At 36.9% G+C, this 20099-nt stretch overlaps 2 protein-coding genes and 1 non-coding gene across 3 annotated transcripts in view; 2 read left to right on the forward strand and 1 right to left on the reverse strand.

Moving 5' to 3' along the window:
* brox (BRO1 domain and CAAX motif containing) overlaps positions 1–5515 on the forward strand; it is a 16900-nt gene extending 11385 nt beyond the window's left edge. The window contains exons 11-13 of the mRNA XM_040125048.1: positions 2507–2657; positions 3375–3534; positions 3708–5515. Of these exons, the coding sequence (XP_039980982.1) occupies positions 2507–2657; positions 3375–3534; positions 3708–3791 (395 nt within the window). The 3' untranslated portion in view covers positions 3792–5515. The remainder of the gene's footprint in view (positions 1–2506; positions 2658–3374; positions 3535–3707) is intronic.
* A 4765-nt stretch (positions 5516–10280) lies between these two features.
* trnas-gcu lies at positions 10281–10362 on the reverse strand. The gene has a single exon. It is a non-coding gene; the product is annotated as a tRNA-Ser (tRNA).
* Positions 10363–11727: 1365 nt separating this feature from the next.
* mep1a.1 (meprin A, alpha (PABA peptide hydrolase), tandem duplicate 1) lies at positions 11728–20002 on the forward strand. Its single transcript, XM_040125452.1, has 14 exons — positions 11728–11804; positions 11889–11913; positions 12002–12046; positions 12226–12266; positions 12597–12672; positions 13044–13161; positions 14175–14350; positions 14559–14780; positions 14925–15071; positions 15201–15416; positions 15800–16264; positions 19321–19494; positions 19621–19705; positions 19809–20002. Exons 1-13 carry the CDS (start codon positions 11745–11747, stop codon positions 19668–19670), a joined length of 1815 nt encoding a protein of 604 aa, XP_039981386.1. The 5' UTR covers positions 11728–11744; the 3' UTR covers positions 19671–19705; positions 19809–20002.
* Positions 20003–20099: the final 97 nt, after the last annotated feature.

Raw genomic sequence — 20099 nt, forward strand, 5'->3', positions numbered from 1 at the left:
GTTGTTATATTAATAGTAATAATAGACCGTATTTGTCTAGTACCTGATGAGAAATTACTTGACCACAAGTTCAAAAGGAATGCTGTGAGACATACACTCATACATTCATGAGGATTGTAATGTTAATTTTTTATTGAATCTGTTTGAAAGAGGTATTGATTTAATAGCTTTTATGGTCATTTTGGAAGCTGTTATTTGTGTTGCTGTTGATATGTACTGGGTTATACTGTGTTCCTAATATTTTGTCCATCCCATTCATATGATCGAAGGTTGACAAAATATTATAATCCTCATGAAGAAAGGATTTATTGCAGGACCGTTGTATTATAATGCATTAGATTTATCTAGGGGTAGCTAATAAATTGGCAAGTGAATGTCGATTAATTTAATCACTGTGTGTCATAGTAACCCTTTCCCTGGACTGAAGAATTTGTATTTTACTGAAGAACTTGAGTTAAAACCTAAAATGGGTATGACATCGATTTGTTTCATCACTGGAGTAATATGTAGGTAAGAAAATCACTGGCAATTTTTTTTTTTTTTGCATCAGCAAGGAAAATCTTTGAAACGATTTATAGATTGTAACAACATCCTGTATCGTTTGTTTAAGCCTTTTACCAAAAAAAAAATTCAAAACGGCCGAGGAACAGCGTTAGATGACTCATGTTGAAACGTTACGTTACCGCAACAGCTGCGGTGCATAAATTACTTATTCCGCTTCTTAATAATCCTAATATAGCTATCATGCTTGGGTGGGGATAAAAAGTAAACAAAACGGTGCCGTCTTGCTGTACTTGTGTCTTAACTAAAGCGCCCCTGAATGCTTTTGCTTCAAGTAACCGTGCCTAGCTGTTGTACTGCTGTGACAAGCTATTTCCAATTTGTAGCGCTTGGGTCTTTGTCTAAAATACTCCCACACTTTAGAGGTTCCTATGCGAGGTTTTGTAGCTGTAGCTTGTTCTTCAGGGAATCCATGCTTTGACTGGGCGCAGTCATATTTGCGACTCGCCGTTGTAATCGATGACAGTTACATGGATGAGGCGCCCCAGCCCTACCGGCTGTAGTTAAATGTTTCTCTTTTTTATTTATCGAGAACCGCGCCTCAAAAAATCTCACAGTCGACACTGCACTGCCTTGGTTCCTCAGTTATATAAACGCAAAGTCTGAAGTCGATTGCATGAGCGGGTCGAGAAATTTGAAATACAGAAAAACAGGCCTCCATTTATAGTTAGATTCTAAAGGAGAGAGAGGTGAAAATAATAATAATAATAATCATCATCATCATCATCACCACCATAATAGTACTACCAGTAATAAGATTTATTCTAATACTGATGGAAGTAAAATAAAATGAATAGACTGAAGTGTAAATTGGAACGGGGAATACACAAAAAATAGAACACAGAAATTACAGAAAATAGAAAGTTAATGAAAAAGAAACACACAGTAGGTGAGTGTATAGGAAGTTATACATTTTGTGGAGGTTGTTGATATCTGTGTTTGTGAAAAAAGGTTGCATTGTAATTCTTGGCATTAAACTCACCCTCGTAAATAGTCATAAGTATTGATAATAATAAGAACCATAGACATAGTTATAATTCATCCATTATGGAACAATATTGTTACTATTATCATCATCACCAGTACAATAATAACAGTAGCAACATAATGATGACATTGTGATGATGAAAATGACTATGATGATAGCCATAATCATAAAAATTATAAATAAAAATATAATCATATCAACAATGACATAATAACATGGTAATAAAATACTAATAATCACAATAATGATCGTAAAGAATTACATATGCAACGCCTCTTCCTTTGTTTCTCCTCTTATATATGTATGCATCTAGCTATGGATGAAAATATTAAGGTGTAGCTATTATGTGGATGCAAATAGGTTTTAATTATGATTGGTAGTTGGGCAAGAAAAAATAACAAGTTCTAATAGAGTCGTGACTGTATGAAATTAATGAAAGTTGACCAGATTGGTTGGGGTTGCTGTTTTTTAACCACATACCACAGCCACTACTTCAGCTTTAAAGACTGGTTTATTATTGTTTAATGGATTTATCAATGTCAGCAAACACATAATGCTGACATTAATAAAATCACTGTGTCTTTGTCACTGAAAGCACATGTCAATCACACAAAGTTCACGTGGCACACAGAAGGGTTTTTGTCATGTTGTGCACAGTATTTTGAATGCTTTTATTGTTTATTTCAGTTTGTCTTGGTTAACTGTATTCTTCAAAATAGCCTGATACAGTATGTATTTAATTAGTATAGACAGGAGGAGCAAGTATAAAGGGTTAGGGTTGAGAATATGCAGTAATATTTAAATACTTTTAGAATATATTATATGCTCACTTGGGTGTGTATTGCATTACTTTTGGGGATATCTCATCATGTAAAGAAGAGGGGTGATTTTTGCTTGCTTCCCCTGCCTTAACAGCTTAGATTTCTTTTGTATTAACATGAAGACATCTCTTTTTAGGTTATTCCCATGCCAAGGCACTGTGTAAAGAGTATCGTCAGACCAAAGGGCCGGGCACCACTGCCAAACCATCAGAGCAGCTGTTTTTCATCAAACTGGGTGGCCTCATTAAAAACACACTGGAGAAGTGCCAGAGAGAAAATGGCTTCATGTGAGTTAGTCAGGGCAGACAAACACATGTATGTAGACTCAGTGTGTTGGTATTAGATGGAAACATCTATATCTCTGACAAAGTGGCAGACACAGTCATATTTTAGTGGAAGCATTTATGTATTTACACAGTTCAGATGTGCAAGAAAATCTAGTCATATTAATTTAGTAGCATTGATGGCAAAAATGGCTGAGGACAGCTGGTAGCATTTTTACCACTTGTGACTTTTCTATCTCACCACTAAGAAGTGTATTTGGTAATTTTCTTTTTGAATGGGATCTGATCATTTTACTACCGGACGAGTGATTTTGTTTAGGATAGAATATCAACTTCTCAGAAAGCCATATTACCTGTATGCCTGTCAGCTAATCATCACTGTCCTAGTAACACCTCTGACTTTCACTGTTGCAGCTGCTGTATATACTGGGTAATTGTGTGTTTACATTAACAACTGGTTGTAGTAACAGTTTCTCTTACGTTTTCAGAAACAATGCAACATGCTTTGCAGTTGATGCTTACTTTAAACAAAACATACTTATTCTTTCACAATTGTAACACTTTTAGTTGCTAAATGAATCTAGGTGCAACACTAAAGCCTCCGTGATGTAAGTGGCAGAGATTGGCATAACCAAAACTTAAATATCTCTCTTTTAAACACTAACTTAATACTCCTAAGTCTTCCTCTTTCAAATTGCAACTCTGGATATATTTCCTCAGATACTTCCATAAGGTCCCAGCTGAGGCACCCCAGCTGGAGTTGAAGGCCAGCTATGGCCTGGCTGAGCCAATCCTGTTCGAAATGCCGCCTCTCAGCAAGCAGTGCACTGCTGAAGTATATGCCACCTTTGACCTGACTAAGGGAACCAAAAATGACAAGGTACTGTGGCGAACCTCAATTCATTTCAAAATAGGCTGGATGACAACTACACATAAACACAAAAGTAAAGCCTCAAACCTCAAACAAAACAAAAGTTAACTGATTGTGATTAATAAATAACGTGCTTCTGAAGTTTGTTTTGCATACTTATGTTATTGTTGCTTTAACTCAAGGCTAAACCCAAGGAGGAAGAGGTGAAACCAGTGAAGGAGCCAGATTTGAAGCCTCAAAAGGACACAGGGTGTCTCATCTCCTAAACTTTCCACAGATTTCATTTTCAGCCTTGAGTACCATCGATTATAATGATGGCATCCATAGTTCCTTCAATGTAAACCTCCATAGGAAAATGTATTTTTTTTTTTGTGAGATTAATCCATGGTGTTTTACATTTATACTGAAACGTATATTGTATTTGGGTATGACAGCCATTATCATTGCATTTAAGCAAGAGCCACTTAAACATCATAGTATGTGGCCACATCCTCAAAACAGCTCATGATTTATTCAATGCAATCAGCTTGTTTATAAAATAAACCTGAAATGTTAAAAAAAATTGACAGTTCTTTCAGGTTATGATCAGTAACTATATGTCAACTGAGAGATTGCTTTAAATTAGGTCATCATCATAAATGAGCCTTGTGGGCAATGTGGTTCCATTAATGGTGCCTTTGTCGTCAGGGTAAACCTGGTGACTGTGTCCCCTTACATAAGTGTCTGGTTTTTAAACCATTTGACACTGGAGTACTCCGGCCTGATGATAGACCATTAAAAAAATGGAAATCGGTCTTCATATTACAGAATTAAAAATACTAAAAAAATACCTCAGGATATAGATCTAAACAAAAGATGCAGTAGTAGCATCTGAAAAGAAAAACAGGCTAATTTTTATATTGAATATTTCATAGACTATGATGTCACTATCTGGAACGAGTAAATGTAGGAATTGCATTCACACAATCACCTTGTAAATTAAAATACGTTTAGATGATTGGATTGCATTTCAAGCTGAGATTTGTGCAGAAGTTTGTTATAAAACATACAAAATGACAAAATGAACAGGACCGCATGTGTTATTGCTGGTTTTAGCTGTAGCAGTTTACAGTCAATATGTAATTTAGATCACAATGTATGCACTGTAGTTCTTTTTGTATCCAATATGACATAGCTGTTTTTCTACTTTGACTATTCATTTAAGGAAACTTTATTACTGGATAAGACTGAATCATTCTTTCATATGATGATGTCCCTTTGGGGATATTATCCGTGATAGGTCTTAATTTATTTCTATTGTTAGGTAATGATAGATAAATTGACAAATTATAACACTTAACACTGTATAGAGTTCTGTTTAATGTCAAATCATATGTTTTTGGTGATGCTGATTTTCATTATGTTTAAGTGGACACATCAGAATATCCACTGATAATGCTTACTCCTGTAACCTTTTTAGCTTCTGAGAGTGCTGTTGTCAGTAGTTGACACAATGTATGTGTATGTAAATATGCACATCTGCTGGGTGTTATCCTCTTCCTTAAAGACAGATTAGGGCAGTGTCAGGTGTCAACATAGCGGGGGAGGAAGAGCACATGAACATTTGTGTCTAAAATAAGTTTATGTGCTATTGAAAAGCTGCTACAACTGCTTCACAGAAGTTGCTCATATTGTCAAAACTGTCCCACTTAATATAGCCACGTCAGATGAAGCGCAACTATAATGCTCAAAACTTGTATAAACTGTAATGTACAGCTCACATGTACTCATTCATGTCCCTACAGGTATATTAGCTTACCTTAGACTAGTTGTGAAAAAGAAGACAAATGTACCTTCTAATTAAATTTCATTATTGCACATTGTATTCTGTTGTGCAGGAATCTCAGTTTGTTAAGACATTGAAACTTCATTACAGTTTACACTCCTGTAGCTCTTTATTCTGGCTCTAACGATGTCTTTCATGTGAAATGTATTTCAGAGAGTATTAAATCCTTCATAAAACTCCTTTCCTCCATGTCTGGTGTTTGTATATGACAACATGAATATCAAGTATTTGTTAATATGCTGTATTTAACACATAAAGGTCAGATTATTTGTCATGGCTAGTACAACTAAGCTTGTGAAAACACTTGTATAATGTCATCTGTGGCGTAGGAGGAGCTTTTTCAAACATTAAAAAATGGCATGTTGATGTCATCGAGGGTATCTTAGCTTGAGTGTTTGGAGCCTATATTGTTTGGCATTTGCCAAATCCATACTATTTACAAAACCTAGTAGTAAACTTTAAGCACTTAGTATACAGTAAAATCACCACACTTTACCAATGAAAAATGGATACAATGCATAATAAGTCAATCAGATTGTTACTTTGGAATGTTAACTGTCACATAAAATTTATACCCCACTCCCCAATATTAACACTCCCCCAAATATTATATTTAGTATGTTTACGTTAACTATCTTGTTTGCATATACTTCATTTTGTCACTTTGCCGAACAATATAATCACAATCTTTTTAGAATTACTGTGCAATAAGGATTCGGGACAGCTCAGTGGGCTTTAAGAAGGCAGGAAGGGTCTAATGAAAAGATGCTATAGGTGGAATTATTGGAAGTGTCGGATCCAGTATTTTTGGAGCTTGACCCATACTGGGGACTAAGGATAAGGTGATCTCAGCCTTTGCTGCTTTGATCTGGGCCCCAATCTCCATGGAAGTGCAATGGTATAATGAATGGAGTTGCCCTATAAACGCTTGATCTTTCATTACAAAGTCATGCTGAAGTGTTGTGAAACCTTGATTTTTTTTTTAACTTTTAATTTCAGCATCTCTTATAGTCCTGTAAAATTTCAATACAATGTTACATTTTAACGTCAGTTTTTTTTAATCCAGCTGCCTTCACATTTATCCAACTATAAGTACATTACAAAATTAAATATACATATACAATACACACACACACACAGAAGCGTCACATTGACATAAGTATTCAGACCCTTCACTCAGTACTTAGTTGAAGTGCCTTTATCAGCAGGTGCAGCCTTGAATCCATTCTTCTCTACAGATCTCTGTAGACACCCATTTTCAGGTCTTCCCAGAGATGTTCAATTGGGTTCACGTCAGGGCTCTGGCTTGGCCAGTCAAGGACATTCACAGAGTTGTCCCTTAAGCCAATTCTGTGTTGTCTTTGCTGTGTGCTTAGGATCATTGTCCTAGTGGAAGGTGAAACTTCGGCCCTGTCTGCGGTCCTGAGTGCTCTGGACCAGTTTTTCATTAAGGGTATCTCTGTAATTTCTTCCGTTCAGCTTTACCTCAACCCTGACCAGTCTCCCTGTCAGTGCCGCTGAAAAAACATCCCCACAGCCTGATGCTTGATGATGAGCGGCGTCTGGTATCCTCCAGACATCACGCTTAGAACTGAGGCCACAAGGTTCAATCTTGGTTTCATCAGACCAGAGAGTTGTTTCTCACAGTCTGAGAGTCCTTGATTTACTTTTTTGCAGCCTCCAAGCAGGCTTTCATGTGTCTTTCACTCAGGAGAGGCTTCAGTTGTGCCACACAAGTTGGATTGGCCACACCGACTGGGCTTTATGGCCTATCTGCCATAAAGCCCAGATTGGTGGAGTGCTGCAGAAATGGTTGTCCTTCTGGAGTTTGTCCCATCTCTACAGAGGATCTCCGGAACTCAGCCAGAGTGACCATCGGGTTCTTGGTCACCTCTCTTACCAAGGCCGTTCTACAATTGCTCAGTATGGCTAGGTGGCCAGCTCTCGGAAGAGTCCTGGTTGTTCCAAAGTTCTTCCATTAAGGAATTATGAAGGCCACTGTGCCCTTTGGAACCTTCAGAAATTATTTTGAGCCCTCTGCAGATATGTGCCTCAACACAACCCCGTCTCTGACCTCTGGAATCATTTGACCTCTTGGCTTGGTTTTTGCTCTGATATGCATAGTCAGCTGTGAGCCCTTTCGAGAATTTTTGTAATTTTGCCTCTGTACACCACCAAAATGGATTTGAAACGAGAAATAAAGATATGATTGAAGTGTAGACTTTCAGCTTTAATTCAAATGGTTTAACACAGATATCGCATTAACCATTTACAGCCATTTTTATACATAGTCCCTCATTTTCAGAGGCACGGAGGTAAATGGACAATTGACTGACAGTCAGTTTCATGGCCAGGTGTGGCCTGTTCCCTCATTATTTCATGACAATTAAGCAGATTAAAGGTCTGGAGTTGATCCCAAGTCTTGAATTTGCATTTGGTAGCTGTTCATGGGAACTCTCAATATAGGGTCCAGAGAGGTGTCGATGCAAAAGAAGGAAGCCAATGTTAGGCTGAAAAAACAAAACAAACCTATCAGACAGATAACAGAAACTTTAAGAGAGACCAAATCAACAATTTTATACATTCTTAAAAAGAAGGAATGCACTGGCAAGCTCAGCAACACGAAAAGGCCTGGAAGACCATGGAAGACAACTAAAGTGGATGATCACAGAATTCCTTCCTTGGTGAAGAAAAATCCCTTCACAACATCTAGCCCGGTCAAGAACACTCTTGAGGAGGTAGGCGTATCATTGTCAAAGTCTACAATCAAGAGACACCTTCATGAATCTAAATACAAAGGGTTTACCACACTCAAAAACAAAAAGGCCAGACTGGACTTTGCGAGAAAACATCTAAAAAAGCCTGCCCAGTTCTGGAACCAGATTCTTTGGACAGATGAAACCAAGATTAACTTGTACCACAATGATGGGAAGAGAAGAGTACGGAGAAGGAAAGGAATAGCTCATGATTCGAAGCATACCACATCATCTGTTAAACATGTTGGAGGCAGTGTTATGGCATGGGCATATATTGGCTGCCATAGGAACTGGGTCACTGGTGTTTATTGATGATGTGATTGCTGATAGAAGCAGCAGGATGATTTCAGAAGTGTATAGGGTAATTCAGCCAAATGCTTTTAAAATGAATCAAGGCAATGATATGGAATATTCTTCAACGGCCAAGCCAGTCACCCAATTGAGCATGCGTTTCACTTACTGAAAACAAAAGTGAGGGCAGGAAGACCCACAAACAAGCAGCAACTGAAGGTGGCTGCAGTAAAGGCCTGGCAAAAAATCTCAAGGGAGGAAACTCAGCATTTGGTGAGGTCCAGGGGTTCCAGACTTCAGGCAGTTATTGACAGCAAAGGATTTTCATCCAGATATTAAAAATAATCCTTATATGTATTATTATGTTGTTTTGTCCAATTACTTTTGAGCCCCTGAAAATGAGGGATTATGTATAAAAATGGCTATAATTCCTAAAAGGTTAATGCAATATTTTTGTTAAACCGCTTGAATTAAAGCTTAAAGTCTACATTTCAGTCACATCTTGATGGCTTTGTTTTGAATCCATTGTGGTGGTGTACAGAGGCAAAATTATGAAAATTGTGTCACTGTCCAAATACTTATGCACCTAACTGTATGTTAGGTGCATAAGTATGTGTGTGACATATGTGTGTGACATTTTTTCACACATATGTTTTCCCTTTTTAATAAATATGCAAAAATGTCTTTAAAAAATCTTTTTCTGTTTTCTCTTTGTTATTATGGGGTATTGAGTGTAGATTGATGTAGGAAATATATATATATATATATATATATATATATATATATATATAATATAATATATATATATAATCTCTCATGCAGTGGACACCAAGGAAACACACTTTGCTGGCCCTCCCCCAGTCAAACAGAAGATCATCCACTTCTCCATTGGTGAAACTCTGGAGGATGAAGAGGTTGAGGAGGAAGAGGAGCAGTCATCAAACAGACCTTCCTTCAGAGAACCTACATAGAGGGTGTGAAACAGTTAAAAGGAGGAATTTCATGTTAGATGATAAGCAGCCGACACATCACGTCTGTTTTTTTCTCTTTTTTCTCAGACTAGGTTCTCATTCAAGAATGTGATCATTCTAGTTCAGAGGATTTCACTGCAGAGTATGGAATGTGACAAATACATTCAAGCATACTAAATAAACCGTAGGATTAATTTTAGCTATGGTAGAAAGTCTCATTGAGTTTCCATGTACTTTGTTTGCAAAATTAGCTTGTGATATCTTTTGAGAGAGCCTAGCTGGTGCACTTGGACTGAATGCAGCCAAATACCACAATGCCATTGATCAATATCAGTGTGATCACAAGGTAATGCAAGATTCAAAAGCAACAGGAAACAAGAACATGAAATTTCGGTTGACAATTCGGTTGTAAGGATATAAGTAACCACTTATATGCTTACAACCGAATTGTCAACCGAAATTTCATGTTCGGTTGACATACTTGTATTTGTATTGTATAGTGAAATACTTGTATTATACTTGTATTTCACTCTATGTATTTCCTCTGTCTCATTCAGAAAACACGCAGCCAAGCCACAGATGGCCTCATGGAGGGACAGGCAGAGATGATCCACCTCTCTCAGTATTTGCATGGGAGTCATTATGGAACTACAGGAGATGCCAGATACCCTGCCTATCCCCAGGAGAGCTATGATGACTGACATATGAACAGAAAAGGGGGATACCACAACAGAAGCTATCTAGCAGCTGAGGATTTTATGAAATAAAACTAAAAGAAGTAAAGAATGCTGAATACTAAATCATGAATTATAAAGAGCTGGTATGTCAAAATAAAATATGGATATCAACGAAAAACGCACCGTACCGCAAAGTTTCATAGGATGATTGTCGATGATTGTGGAAGTATAAAATCGACGAGGATGGGATTCGAACCCACGCGTGCAGAGCACAATGGATTAGCAGTCCATCGCCTTAACCACTCGGCCACCTCGTCGACGTTAGCGGTTTTGTATAGAGTAAACAATAATAATAGTGAGTAGGTTTCCGACAACACTAGATAACTGTCGTTAGCTTAAACGTCTTCTCCAACACCGCTGCCGTTAACTATAACTTGCTGTTGAGCAACTAATGTTGAAAAAAAGCCGTAAACGGTGTGCTCGTACATCTGTTAGCTGTAGTTACGGCAATCTTCTGATTGTTAAAAGACGGGGTTATCTTGACAAACCCCATTATGCTATGCTCGACGGTTAATAAGAGCTGGATGTTTGATGTATGCATCGTGCAAAATGCACTGTAACTAACATAACATGTTAATAAAGCACAATCTCGTTTTACATCGCATTTCCTTCTGTCGAGTTTTTTGGGTGTGTTTGGGTGGTATCATAATTTAGACAATTGCAACACCACTACTTTCATCTGTCTCTATGTGTTAACTTGAGAAAATTGGACACCCAGAATATAAAAGGGAATTGTGTTTGCATTACAAATAAACTACCATTTTTATTTATGTCAGTGCAGTTTGGAGATTCTCAATATCATAAATGACAGTAATTTAAGTTTCTCAGAATGGCTCTTTTCAGTGTTTTAATGGTAGAAACCCTTTTATAAGAGTCCAGTATGCATGCAATATGTTTACATCCATGTGTGTGCACGGCCTGTGTAAAATCCAGGATAAAGTTACTGGTGAATTAAGAGAGTTTATGGAAAATAGTGGCCATCTAGTGGTTGAATTGGATCATTTGAAAAACACACATTTCTGTTTCTTTACCTTCACTTGACTCACAACAACAACAATATTTTTAAGGAAATCCAACAACCACTTTCAAATCTTTGACAGTCCCCAATCTAATTGCATATTTTTGCAATTTTGGAGAAATTGAAACACTAGCAGAAAATCACAACCAACAGACTCACAAACTCCTCATGGGAAGAGCCAAGGCATTGTCTTGTGTCTACTCTGTTTCAGATTTCTGTTTCAAAATTTGACACAGAATTTAACATTTGAAGTGAACTTTCAACCTTTTCATTTCAGGTCAGTATGAAGCACTGCACCACCATGCCACTTGCACTATTTAAAGGATTATTTTTTTAACACTTGCATTTAATACATCACCAATGAGCCAGGAGGAAATTTCTGAATTTAGGGTTGCTATCATTTGTTATAACAAAATCAGATAATAAGCCACATAACAGACATAGGTAGTGTAAAAAAAAATGCTGATACACATGTATCAGCACTGTACCCACCAATCAGTAACAATTCTGAGTCAAAGTCCCTCCGTTACTCTTTATGGCTGGCATAAAATTCATCAAGGGCCAAAAGTCATTTCTTGTCATTTAAACCAAAGCAGCAACATTTACTTTGTGACATTCAGCATGATGATGGAGAGAGTGCTATTATTGTTTGAACTAGTGGCTCTAGCTACTTCATACACTGTAAGTTTTTATTTATTAATTATTTATATTGCATGGTGTTGCCATTAATTGTGTGATGACATGAACTGGATTTGTTTTTTGCAGATACCAATTTCCCCTTTGGTGCATGGTATGTCAAATAATTATCTTTCATAAAAGAAACAGAAGTTGTTAGAGACATGAAAAGACTCTGAACCATGTCTGTGTTTGTTTTACAGAGGTATATGAGAATAGTGAGGATGAGAACCCCATCCTAAACCTTGGTGAGCTACAATATTTTACTGTTGTTCAGTGGGCCATAAGCCAAATCAATACAGTGATGCTCTATTTACTGAAATAATATGTACAACTTGTAAAAAATTTAAAAAATGTAAAAACTGGGTGTTTATCACTGATGATGACAATATTTAAATAAAATGGACTGTTTGTACCTGTGCTGCAGGTTCAGATGCCAACCTGTTTGAAGGGGACATTTTAGTTCCAGTGAGTTGAATTTTGATTTCCTAATCTTTTTTTAAGAGAAATGCTGTTGCTTTATTGTTTCTGTAGCTTAATCAGTGCTTATCATTCCTTGATTTCTTCCTTGATTGTTATTGGCAGATTTGTTCTGTTGCTGTATGCAATTACATGCTTGGCTATTGGGACAGTTGGGCCTTTTGCTCTTGAGTAAATATAATGCAATATATATTTAAGATCACAAGATGTGTATCTGACTGTGTAATGGTTTTTATTGTGTGTTTCTTTGGTAGGCTTTATTAGGTTTATGATCACAGTTTGATTAAGTACTTTATAAACACCACTTTTATGCTACAGGATGGAAGGAATGCCCTGATTGACAAAAGATACAGATGGACATTTCCAATTCCTTATATTCTGGGTGATGACTTAGGTGAGTTTATTTCTTTTTTTTTAAATCTATTAATATTCACTTTAATCTGAACACTGCATTTATAATCGCAAAGTCTCACTGTTGTATGTATGGCCAAGAGTTGAAAATGCAAACTTTACACTGTAATGTATTACAGTGTAAAGTTTGCATTTTCAACTTATAAATGATACACTTATCTTAAACAATTTAAATTGTTGGAATTCTTAATATCAGTTACCCTGATGGGATTCAGTGTCTCACTACAACTGACATTTAAGAAAAATGCATGAATTTGTAGGAAGGAACTTGATGTTTTGTCACAGAACAGTGTCAAATTGCTGTGATTTCCTATAACACATTCACACTTTTGTGACTGTTTCTCTCATCCTCAGATCTGAATGCCAAGGGCTGTGTCCACCAGGCTTTTGAAATGTATCGGCTTAAGTCTTGTATCGACTTCAAGCCTTATGAAGGGGAGAAGACCTTTATCAAGTTTGAAAAGAGAGGGGGGTATGGCTATAGCTTTCTTATTTGTGTTTACTGTGTTTGCAAGATATGTTGTTGACAGCTGCAGAATATACTGTATGTCAGTTTTTAGAGTTATGGTATTTCTGTAAATTCAATTTAGCTTAAGTCTCTGTCCAATGAAATGAGCCTTAATCAGTCATTCAAGTACAAGCAACTTGACTGCCATCTCAGATGCCATTGACTTAAATTCATCCCAGTGTACATAATTCAAGCTAGAATTTTAAAACAGTGGTCACAGACCCCAGAGTAAATGTTACTTAACGTGAGATTATGTAACTTTTAAAATGTTATACATCAATTTTACCTAAGTTTGCAAACTTTAGCAAATATTAGCCAAAATAAGCTACTGGTCATATCAAACCAAGTAAAGTTGCGGTGGTAAAACAAGTAAAACAAAAGTGTAGTGAACTAAGAAACAGTGTGTTTTATGATTCATTAATTAAACATTTTATTTGTAAGAGGAAAAATGTGCTATTTATTCTCTCAAAAGTTTACATAGTCTGGTTATGTTTATGTTTTTACAAAGGTGGCTAATTTTTTTCAGTTGCTCTTTTTCTGACCAATATGTACCCTTAAAGGCGCCACCAATTCTACACATTAAGGGCAGCACACTCCTCACAAGTACTATTAAGTACTACTTGAGAACAGTTGTTTCTGAGAAAAAAAACCCTGGATATGTCATCAGGGTGTTCTCAGATTGAACTTGAAGACTTAAAATTTACGACAGAAAACATGTGTCACAGACTTGGGACATGGAATTTAAAAGGAGTGGGCGTTTTCCAGGTCAGGAGCATCCAACGAAAATATGCTATTTGTTGCATTATGAGAAATGGAATAAAAGTCAGGATAACTTATCCTCTGCTGCTTAATTTTGACTATTCTTTTTTTAACCTGTCTCTCTTGAGTCCCAAAACTTTATGGGCGTGCAATACTAAATCACTGGAGTGTTTCGTTTAAATTTTTATTTCTCTTGCATTTCATTTGGTCTGTCATAGGTGCTTCTCCAGCGTTGGTGACCAGCAGACTGGTCAGATTTTATCTTTGGGGTCAGGCTGTGACCACAAGGCAGTGATTGAACATGAGCTACTCCATGCGCTGGGATTTTACCATGAACAGTCCCGCACAGACAGGGATGACTATGTTGACATCTGGCTAGATCAGGTTACACCAGGTAGGCTATGGCAAGGATATTCATGCTCCATCATTTTCTTTCTTTTGTCATTCATGTTCTATAAAAAGTGTTTCAGTATTGGTACTAATGCTATAAAATTTAATGTTTTCTGGTTCAATACACCATTTAGACGCAGAAGTGAATAGCTACAACATGTGTTCATTTTACTGTGGTAGGAGTAACTAAAAGAACATAAAATTTTCTGCAGGATTTGAACACAACTTCAACACATACAATGATGACTACATAACTGATCAAAACACAGCGTACGACTATGAGTCCATCATGCATTACAGGCCCTTCTCCTTCAATAAGAATGAATCCATTCCCACCATCACCACAAAAATCCCAGAGTTCTACAACATCATTGGCCAGTACCTCGACTTCAGCAAGATGGACACCCTCAGGCTCAACCGGATGTACAACTGTTGTATGTATATGTTGACAGGGTGAATTTCCTATGTTGATCTTCTGATGTGTTTTTCTTATTTTCTTAAAAGATGACAATGGGCAGATTGTAATGTTGTTAGTTAGAAATGATCAGTCTTTAGCAAGTCATCCTCCTCCATCCCAGCTGGCCCTCTCACTCTGCTGGACCAGTGTGCTTTTGAGTATGCCAGCCTCTGTGGGATGATCCAGGCCTCCTCTGATGATGCTGACTGGGTTTATACCAAGAGCAGAGTTGGTGCAGAGGATCACACACTCTTGGGAAAATGGGGAGGTTAGAGCTGAATAATATTTCTTTTAAAATCCCAAAAACTATTTATTCTTAGCTCAGACAACATGAAAGAAATTAGTAAAAATGAATCTGCATGCTGAACAGCTTGTCTTATTTTGTCTGTTTTTCCAGAGACTGGGCACTACATGCACTTCAGCACAATGACCGGGAAGCCTCAGGAGTCTGCTCTGCTGGAATCCCGATCCCTCTATCCCAAGAGGAAACTTCAGTGTCTGCAGTTCTTTTACAAGATGACTGGAAACCCCAAGGACAGGCTGGTGATCTGGCTCATGATGGATGATGGGACAGGCACCATTCGTAGAATGAAGAAAATACACACCTTTTATGGTATTTATTAAGTGGGCATGTATATGGAGGATTTCCAGCAGTTTCCTGGAAATTTACAGCAAATGTCTGAATACACAGCTTTGTATCAAGGCAAATGTTCATTTGAACTGCTTCCAATCTTTATGCTTTGCTATTCACCAACGGGCTCTAGACTTAGCCTTAATGGAAAGATATTGGAGTGGTATCAATCTTCTCACAGCTTGGCAAGAAAATGAACGAGTATTTTCCAATTTTCAAACTGTTCATTTACATTAAATACTGTAACATGAGGGGTAAGACTACTATTAATCAAAACCTCACTACCTCATTATCCCATTACTTTATATATGATTATTGCCAGAAAGAGAAAAATGTGTCATCTTGTCCCTGTCCCTTATACCCAGCGGATTCTGACCACAATTGGAAAATTGGCCATGTCCCATTGAAGGTAGGGGTGAAATTCCGTTATGCTTTCCAAGCTGTGCGCGGTGACCCCTCTGCGTCCGCTGGTGGCATCTACATCGACGACATCAGCCTGACTGAGACGCGGTGCCCCAATGCCGTGTGGAGAATCCGGAACTTCACAAATATCATGGAAACAGCTGACATCAACACAGTAATTGACAGCCCTCGCTTCTACAGCCCTGAAGGCTATGGTTACGGTGTCCGCATGATGCCTTTGTCGAGTTACACTGATTACACAGGAAACTACACTGGGCTGTACTTCCACCTGGCCAGTGGGGAGAATGACGCAGTGATGCAGTGGCCAGCGATAAATAGACAGGCCACCTTGGTAGTGATGGACCAAGACCCCGACATTAAGCTGAGGATGTCCTCCGCTCGCAGCCTCACTACTGATATGATGACTAGTAAGTTCTCGCTATCTGTTATCTCCAGTGGAGTTAAGACTAGAGCAGGTTACTACCATGACACCAAAAACAGGCAGAAAAATAATAGTTTTAGATATACTTGTAGGGCGGTGCATGTCATAATTGACTGCACCACCCTATAAATATTTGCTGTCTGCTAACGTGGTAGCAGACAGCAAAAGAGCAAAAAATATATATAAATAAAAATAAAAAAAAAATATATATATAAAATAATAATAGCGTAATATATTGTAATAATTTATTAATAATAATAATAATAATAATAATATAAATATGCATATATATATATATATATATATATATATATACATATATCATATTATTAGTATATAAATATTTTAATTTGTGTTATATGAAGTTATTTCAAAGCATAAGGTAAAGGACAAAAAAAAATGCATGTATTTGAAAATGTGAACATTTTTGGGGTTCTCAGATTCTCTGAGGGCCACAGGGCCACAGCTACTGAAGGCAATATCTCAAAGTGTTAGTTCAATTCTTAAAACAGTTAGCGCAGGAGTTTTAGTTGTTGAACACACCTGTAAGATAAGGGTCATAGGCTGGGATATATTTTTTTCTTATTGTCAATAAATCCCATGAAAAAAACAAAACCAACAATGTATTAGTCCGTCTCTTCCGCAGCCTGTCTGTTCTCAGCCCATCGGTTCCCACTGAAGACGTAAATCTTTAAGAAATGGGTCATATATATTTAGTCTAAAGGCTAAATAATTCCTACATTTCCCGGATTAACACATATACGGTGCTCAAGGGAGTATTTTGGCAATTGGACAGTGTTTGTCTGATTGACTCAAAATAAACAACAGCGGTGTTCATTGTAATTAGATGTGATTTACACATCTGTATGTTTTAGATGTTTTTTTGGACAACAATATGTTGTATAGCTCCCTCTATAAATGACAGTCCCTCTATGGGACTCCATCATTTATAAATGACGCTGAGGAAAACTGCTAAAAACAAAATACAAGGTCTTAATCAATGACATTATCTCAAAAATGTGTCACATGACATCCCCTCTAACCTACAAAATCAAAGGTTATTTAATATATTATAAATTTTTTCTACAAAGACGTGAAGGAGACAAGTCACATGCACAATGTTAAGTCCGTTTTAAACAATAAAATATATTAAAATAATTTACCAAAAATATTTCAAAATTCCCACAAATGTTTTTTTTTTTTTTTTTTTAACCACTTATAGTTATTCATATGGAGACTCCAAAAATGACTCCATCTATTTGTCTATTGTTGTGACATAGAGGATCGGACAGTTTACACATATATCTTCATGTTTGTAAGTTTTATGGCAAGGTAAAAAGGCATTTGCATCTTTTTTCATGTTATGGATATGATTCATGTAAATGCATGGCTACTGTACTGCAGAGATAGTGGGATGTGTTAAATCACACAAAGGGGAACTCAACCTCAGAGAGTTCAAGGCAACCATTGCACATGTTCTCTGCTCAGAAGGCACAGGTAATGTCAAACATGGGCAGCAGAGCCATGAATAATCTTTCCCAAAGCAGCAAAAAAAAGAAAAGAGAGTCATCCAGTGATCAGGCATTGCCTACTGGCCTTATTACACTGAGAAGCAAGTACAGTGTAAAAATGACAACTGCACTGGGCAAACACAAGTGAAGTTCAGGAAATGGGATGTTCACCTGTGCTTCACACCAATAAAGAACTGCCTTGAGTTGCGTTTCATGAACAACAGATGGATGAATATCAGCAGGGGACATTACTAACAAATCCAGTGAGGAGATTCAGCTTAGGTTTCTATATATGAATTATCATTGTATATACACAAAATTAACAATTCACAGACTTCTATCGTTTTCATTTTTTCTTTAGTCAGAAAGATCCTTAATTAAATTGAATGAATTGATTTCTTAATGAAATATGTTCATCAATAAGATAATCAATAATAATATTATTAAGAAATCAATTATGTTCCTTATTGTTCATTAATGAATTGTTTTTTACATTGGCAAATCATGAAAAAATATATACCCTAATGGGACGTAGTCATTTATAAATGACGGCAACCCCTATATAGATCAAAGATTATTTTGGGAAAGTGAGCACAGAAAATTTATTTAAGGCCTAAATACACTTACAATTAAAGGTCTTTGATTTTTTTCAATTAGTATCCTTATTAAGCTATTTCAGGATTTGGCTGCAAAGAAAACTGTTGTTAAGAGAACAATTCATGGTCTTTTCATGGGATTTGTTGACGAGAAAAACTGAGAATATTACCAGATTTATCCTTTAACAATTGTATTGGTGCTGGATGGTTCACAAAATAAAAAACATCACACATGCAAACATTCATGTTGATGAATCTTTCAAATAAAGGCCCTAAAGTCCGGGAACTACCCCAGAAAGTAAAAGGTTCTCTCAGCACCCTTTTTGTTTTTTTTTAACCATGGCCATGGCCCTTTGAAGGAGCAAATCAGTCAGACACAGCTGTATTGTATGTTGTTTTTACATGCAAAAATGATGATGGCATAAGTGATAGCTGTGTGGGCAGTGGATTTTTTTTGACACAGTAATCATGAAGCAGGTTGACGTAGTTTTTCTTTTCCTTGTAATTTACCACTTTGCAAATGTCGTTCGGACCTTTTGCTGCTGCTCTAGTCTTCAATTCTTCTGTATTCTTGTTTTAGTTTTTCAGTTATCGTTCAGTCCACTGGTCTGCTTTTCTGGGGTCCACTAGTTGCAGGTTATATGGCATATGGCAGTTGTAAAGTGCTGTGGAAAACACTAGCATACTTGAAAAATTGCTGGCGTTCAGCACTGCAAGTCCACCCTTAGAATTTCATGACATTTTGACTGTACTACTTCCCCTGAGAACGAACCTTTTGGGGAGTAAGAACTATGGCCCAAGAACTATATTTAGACCATGAGTAAGTTTGTGAGTTCCTCAAAATGTAATGGTCCCCTTGGGAATATCCTGCAGTGGAAATGACGTAATTGTTAGATCACTCCTCACATCTTGTTCTGTCTTTTTGTATCTTCTAGCATCAGATGGAAAGTTTTTTTGGGACAATCCCTCTAAGGTCGGGAAGTATGACCCTTACTGTGGTTGCTACAGAAGTGCATCATGGGGCTGGCGTAATTTTATCAAGCACTTTGACCTGCGACGGCGTAATTACCTCAAGAACGATGACCTCATCATCTTTATTGACTTTGAGGGTTTGTGATCACAATATTTGTGTTTGAAAAAACATTATATATCAAAAATTATCATAATATTATTCCCCAGTGTGATGTTCTGAAGCATGTTAGCAAGCAAGACATGACAGGTTTCTTTGTCCACAGACATAACAGCACTGATCAAAACAGAAGTTCCCATTAAGCCAAAAGAGTAAGGTCAGGCATGCTTTTATATGATGAGGAACTGGAGGTAAGCCCTTAGACACTTTTCCTTTTCACCTGTGAATTACATTACACTTGTATGTACTCATGATAATTTGAAATTACTTTTTTTTTTCATTTGAAATAATCAGATGCAATATTTGTAGCTGGGATGAGAAGACAAACCTGTGAAGATGAAGAAAGGATAGAAGATACTTCAGTGACACAGTATAAGAATTATACTCATATAAAAAGTAAAAGTTATATTTGGTATATAATCTGTATGTAAAAGTTAAAATATATGCCTAACAACCAAGTTCTCTCTCATTGAACTGTTGTCTTAATAAAAGAAAGCAAAGAGCAAGCCTTTGGTATGTTTTGTGGTGCATTTATGAAAATGTGAAGGACCATTCAAGGAATTTGTACTTTAAGTTTTAAATTGC

This window comes from Xiphias gladius, chromosome 4 (assembly GCF_016859285.1).
Source record: "Xiphias gladius isolate SHS-SW01 ecotype Sanya breed wild chromosome 4, ASM1685928v1, whole genome shotgun sequence".
Classification (NCBI taxonomy): Eukaryota; Metazoa; Chordata; class Actinopteri; order Istiophoriformes; family Xiphiidae; genus Xiphias; species Xiphias gladius.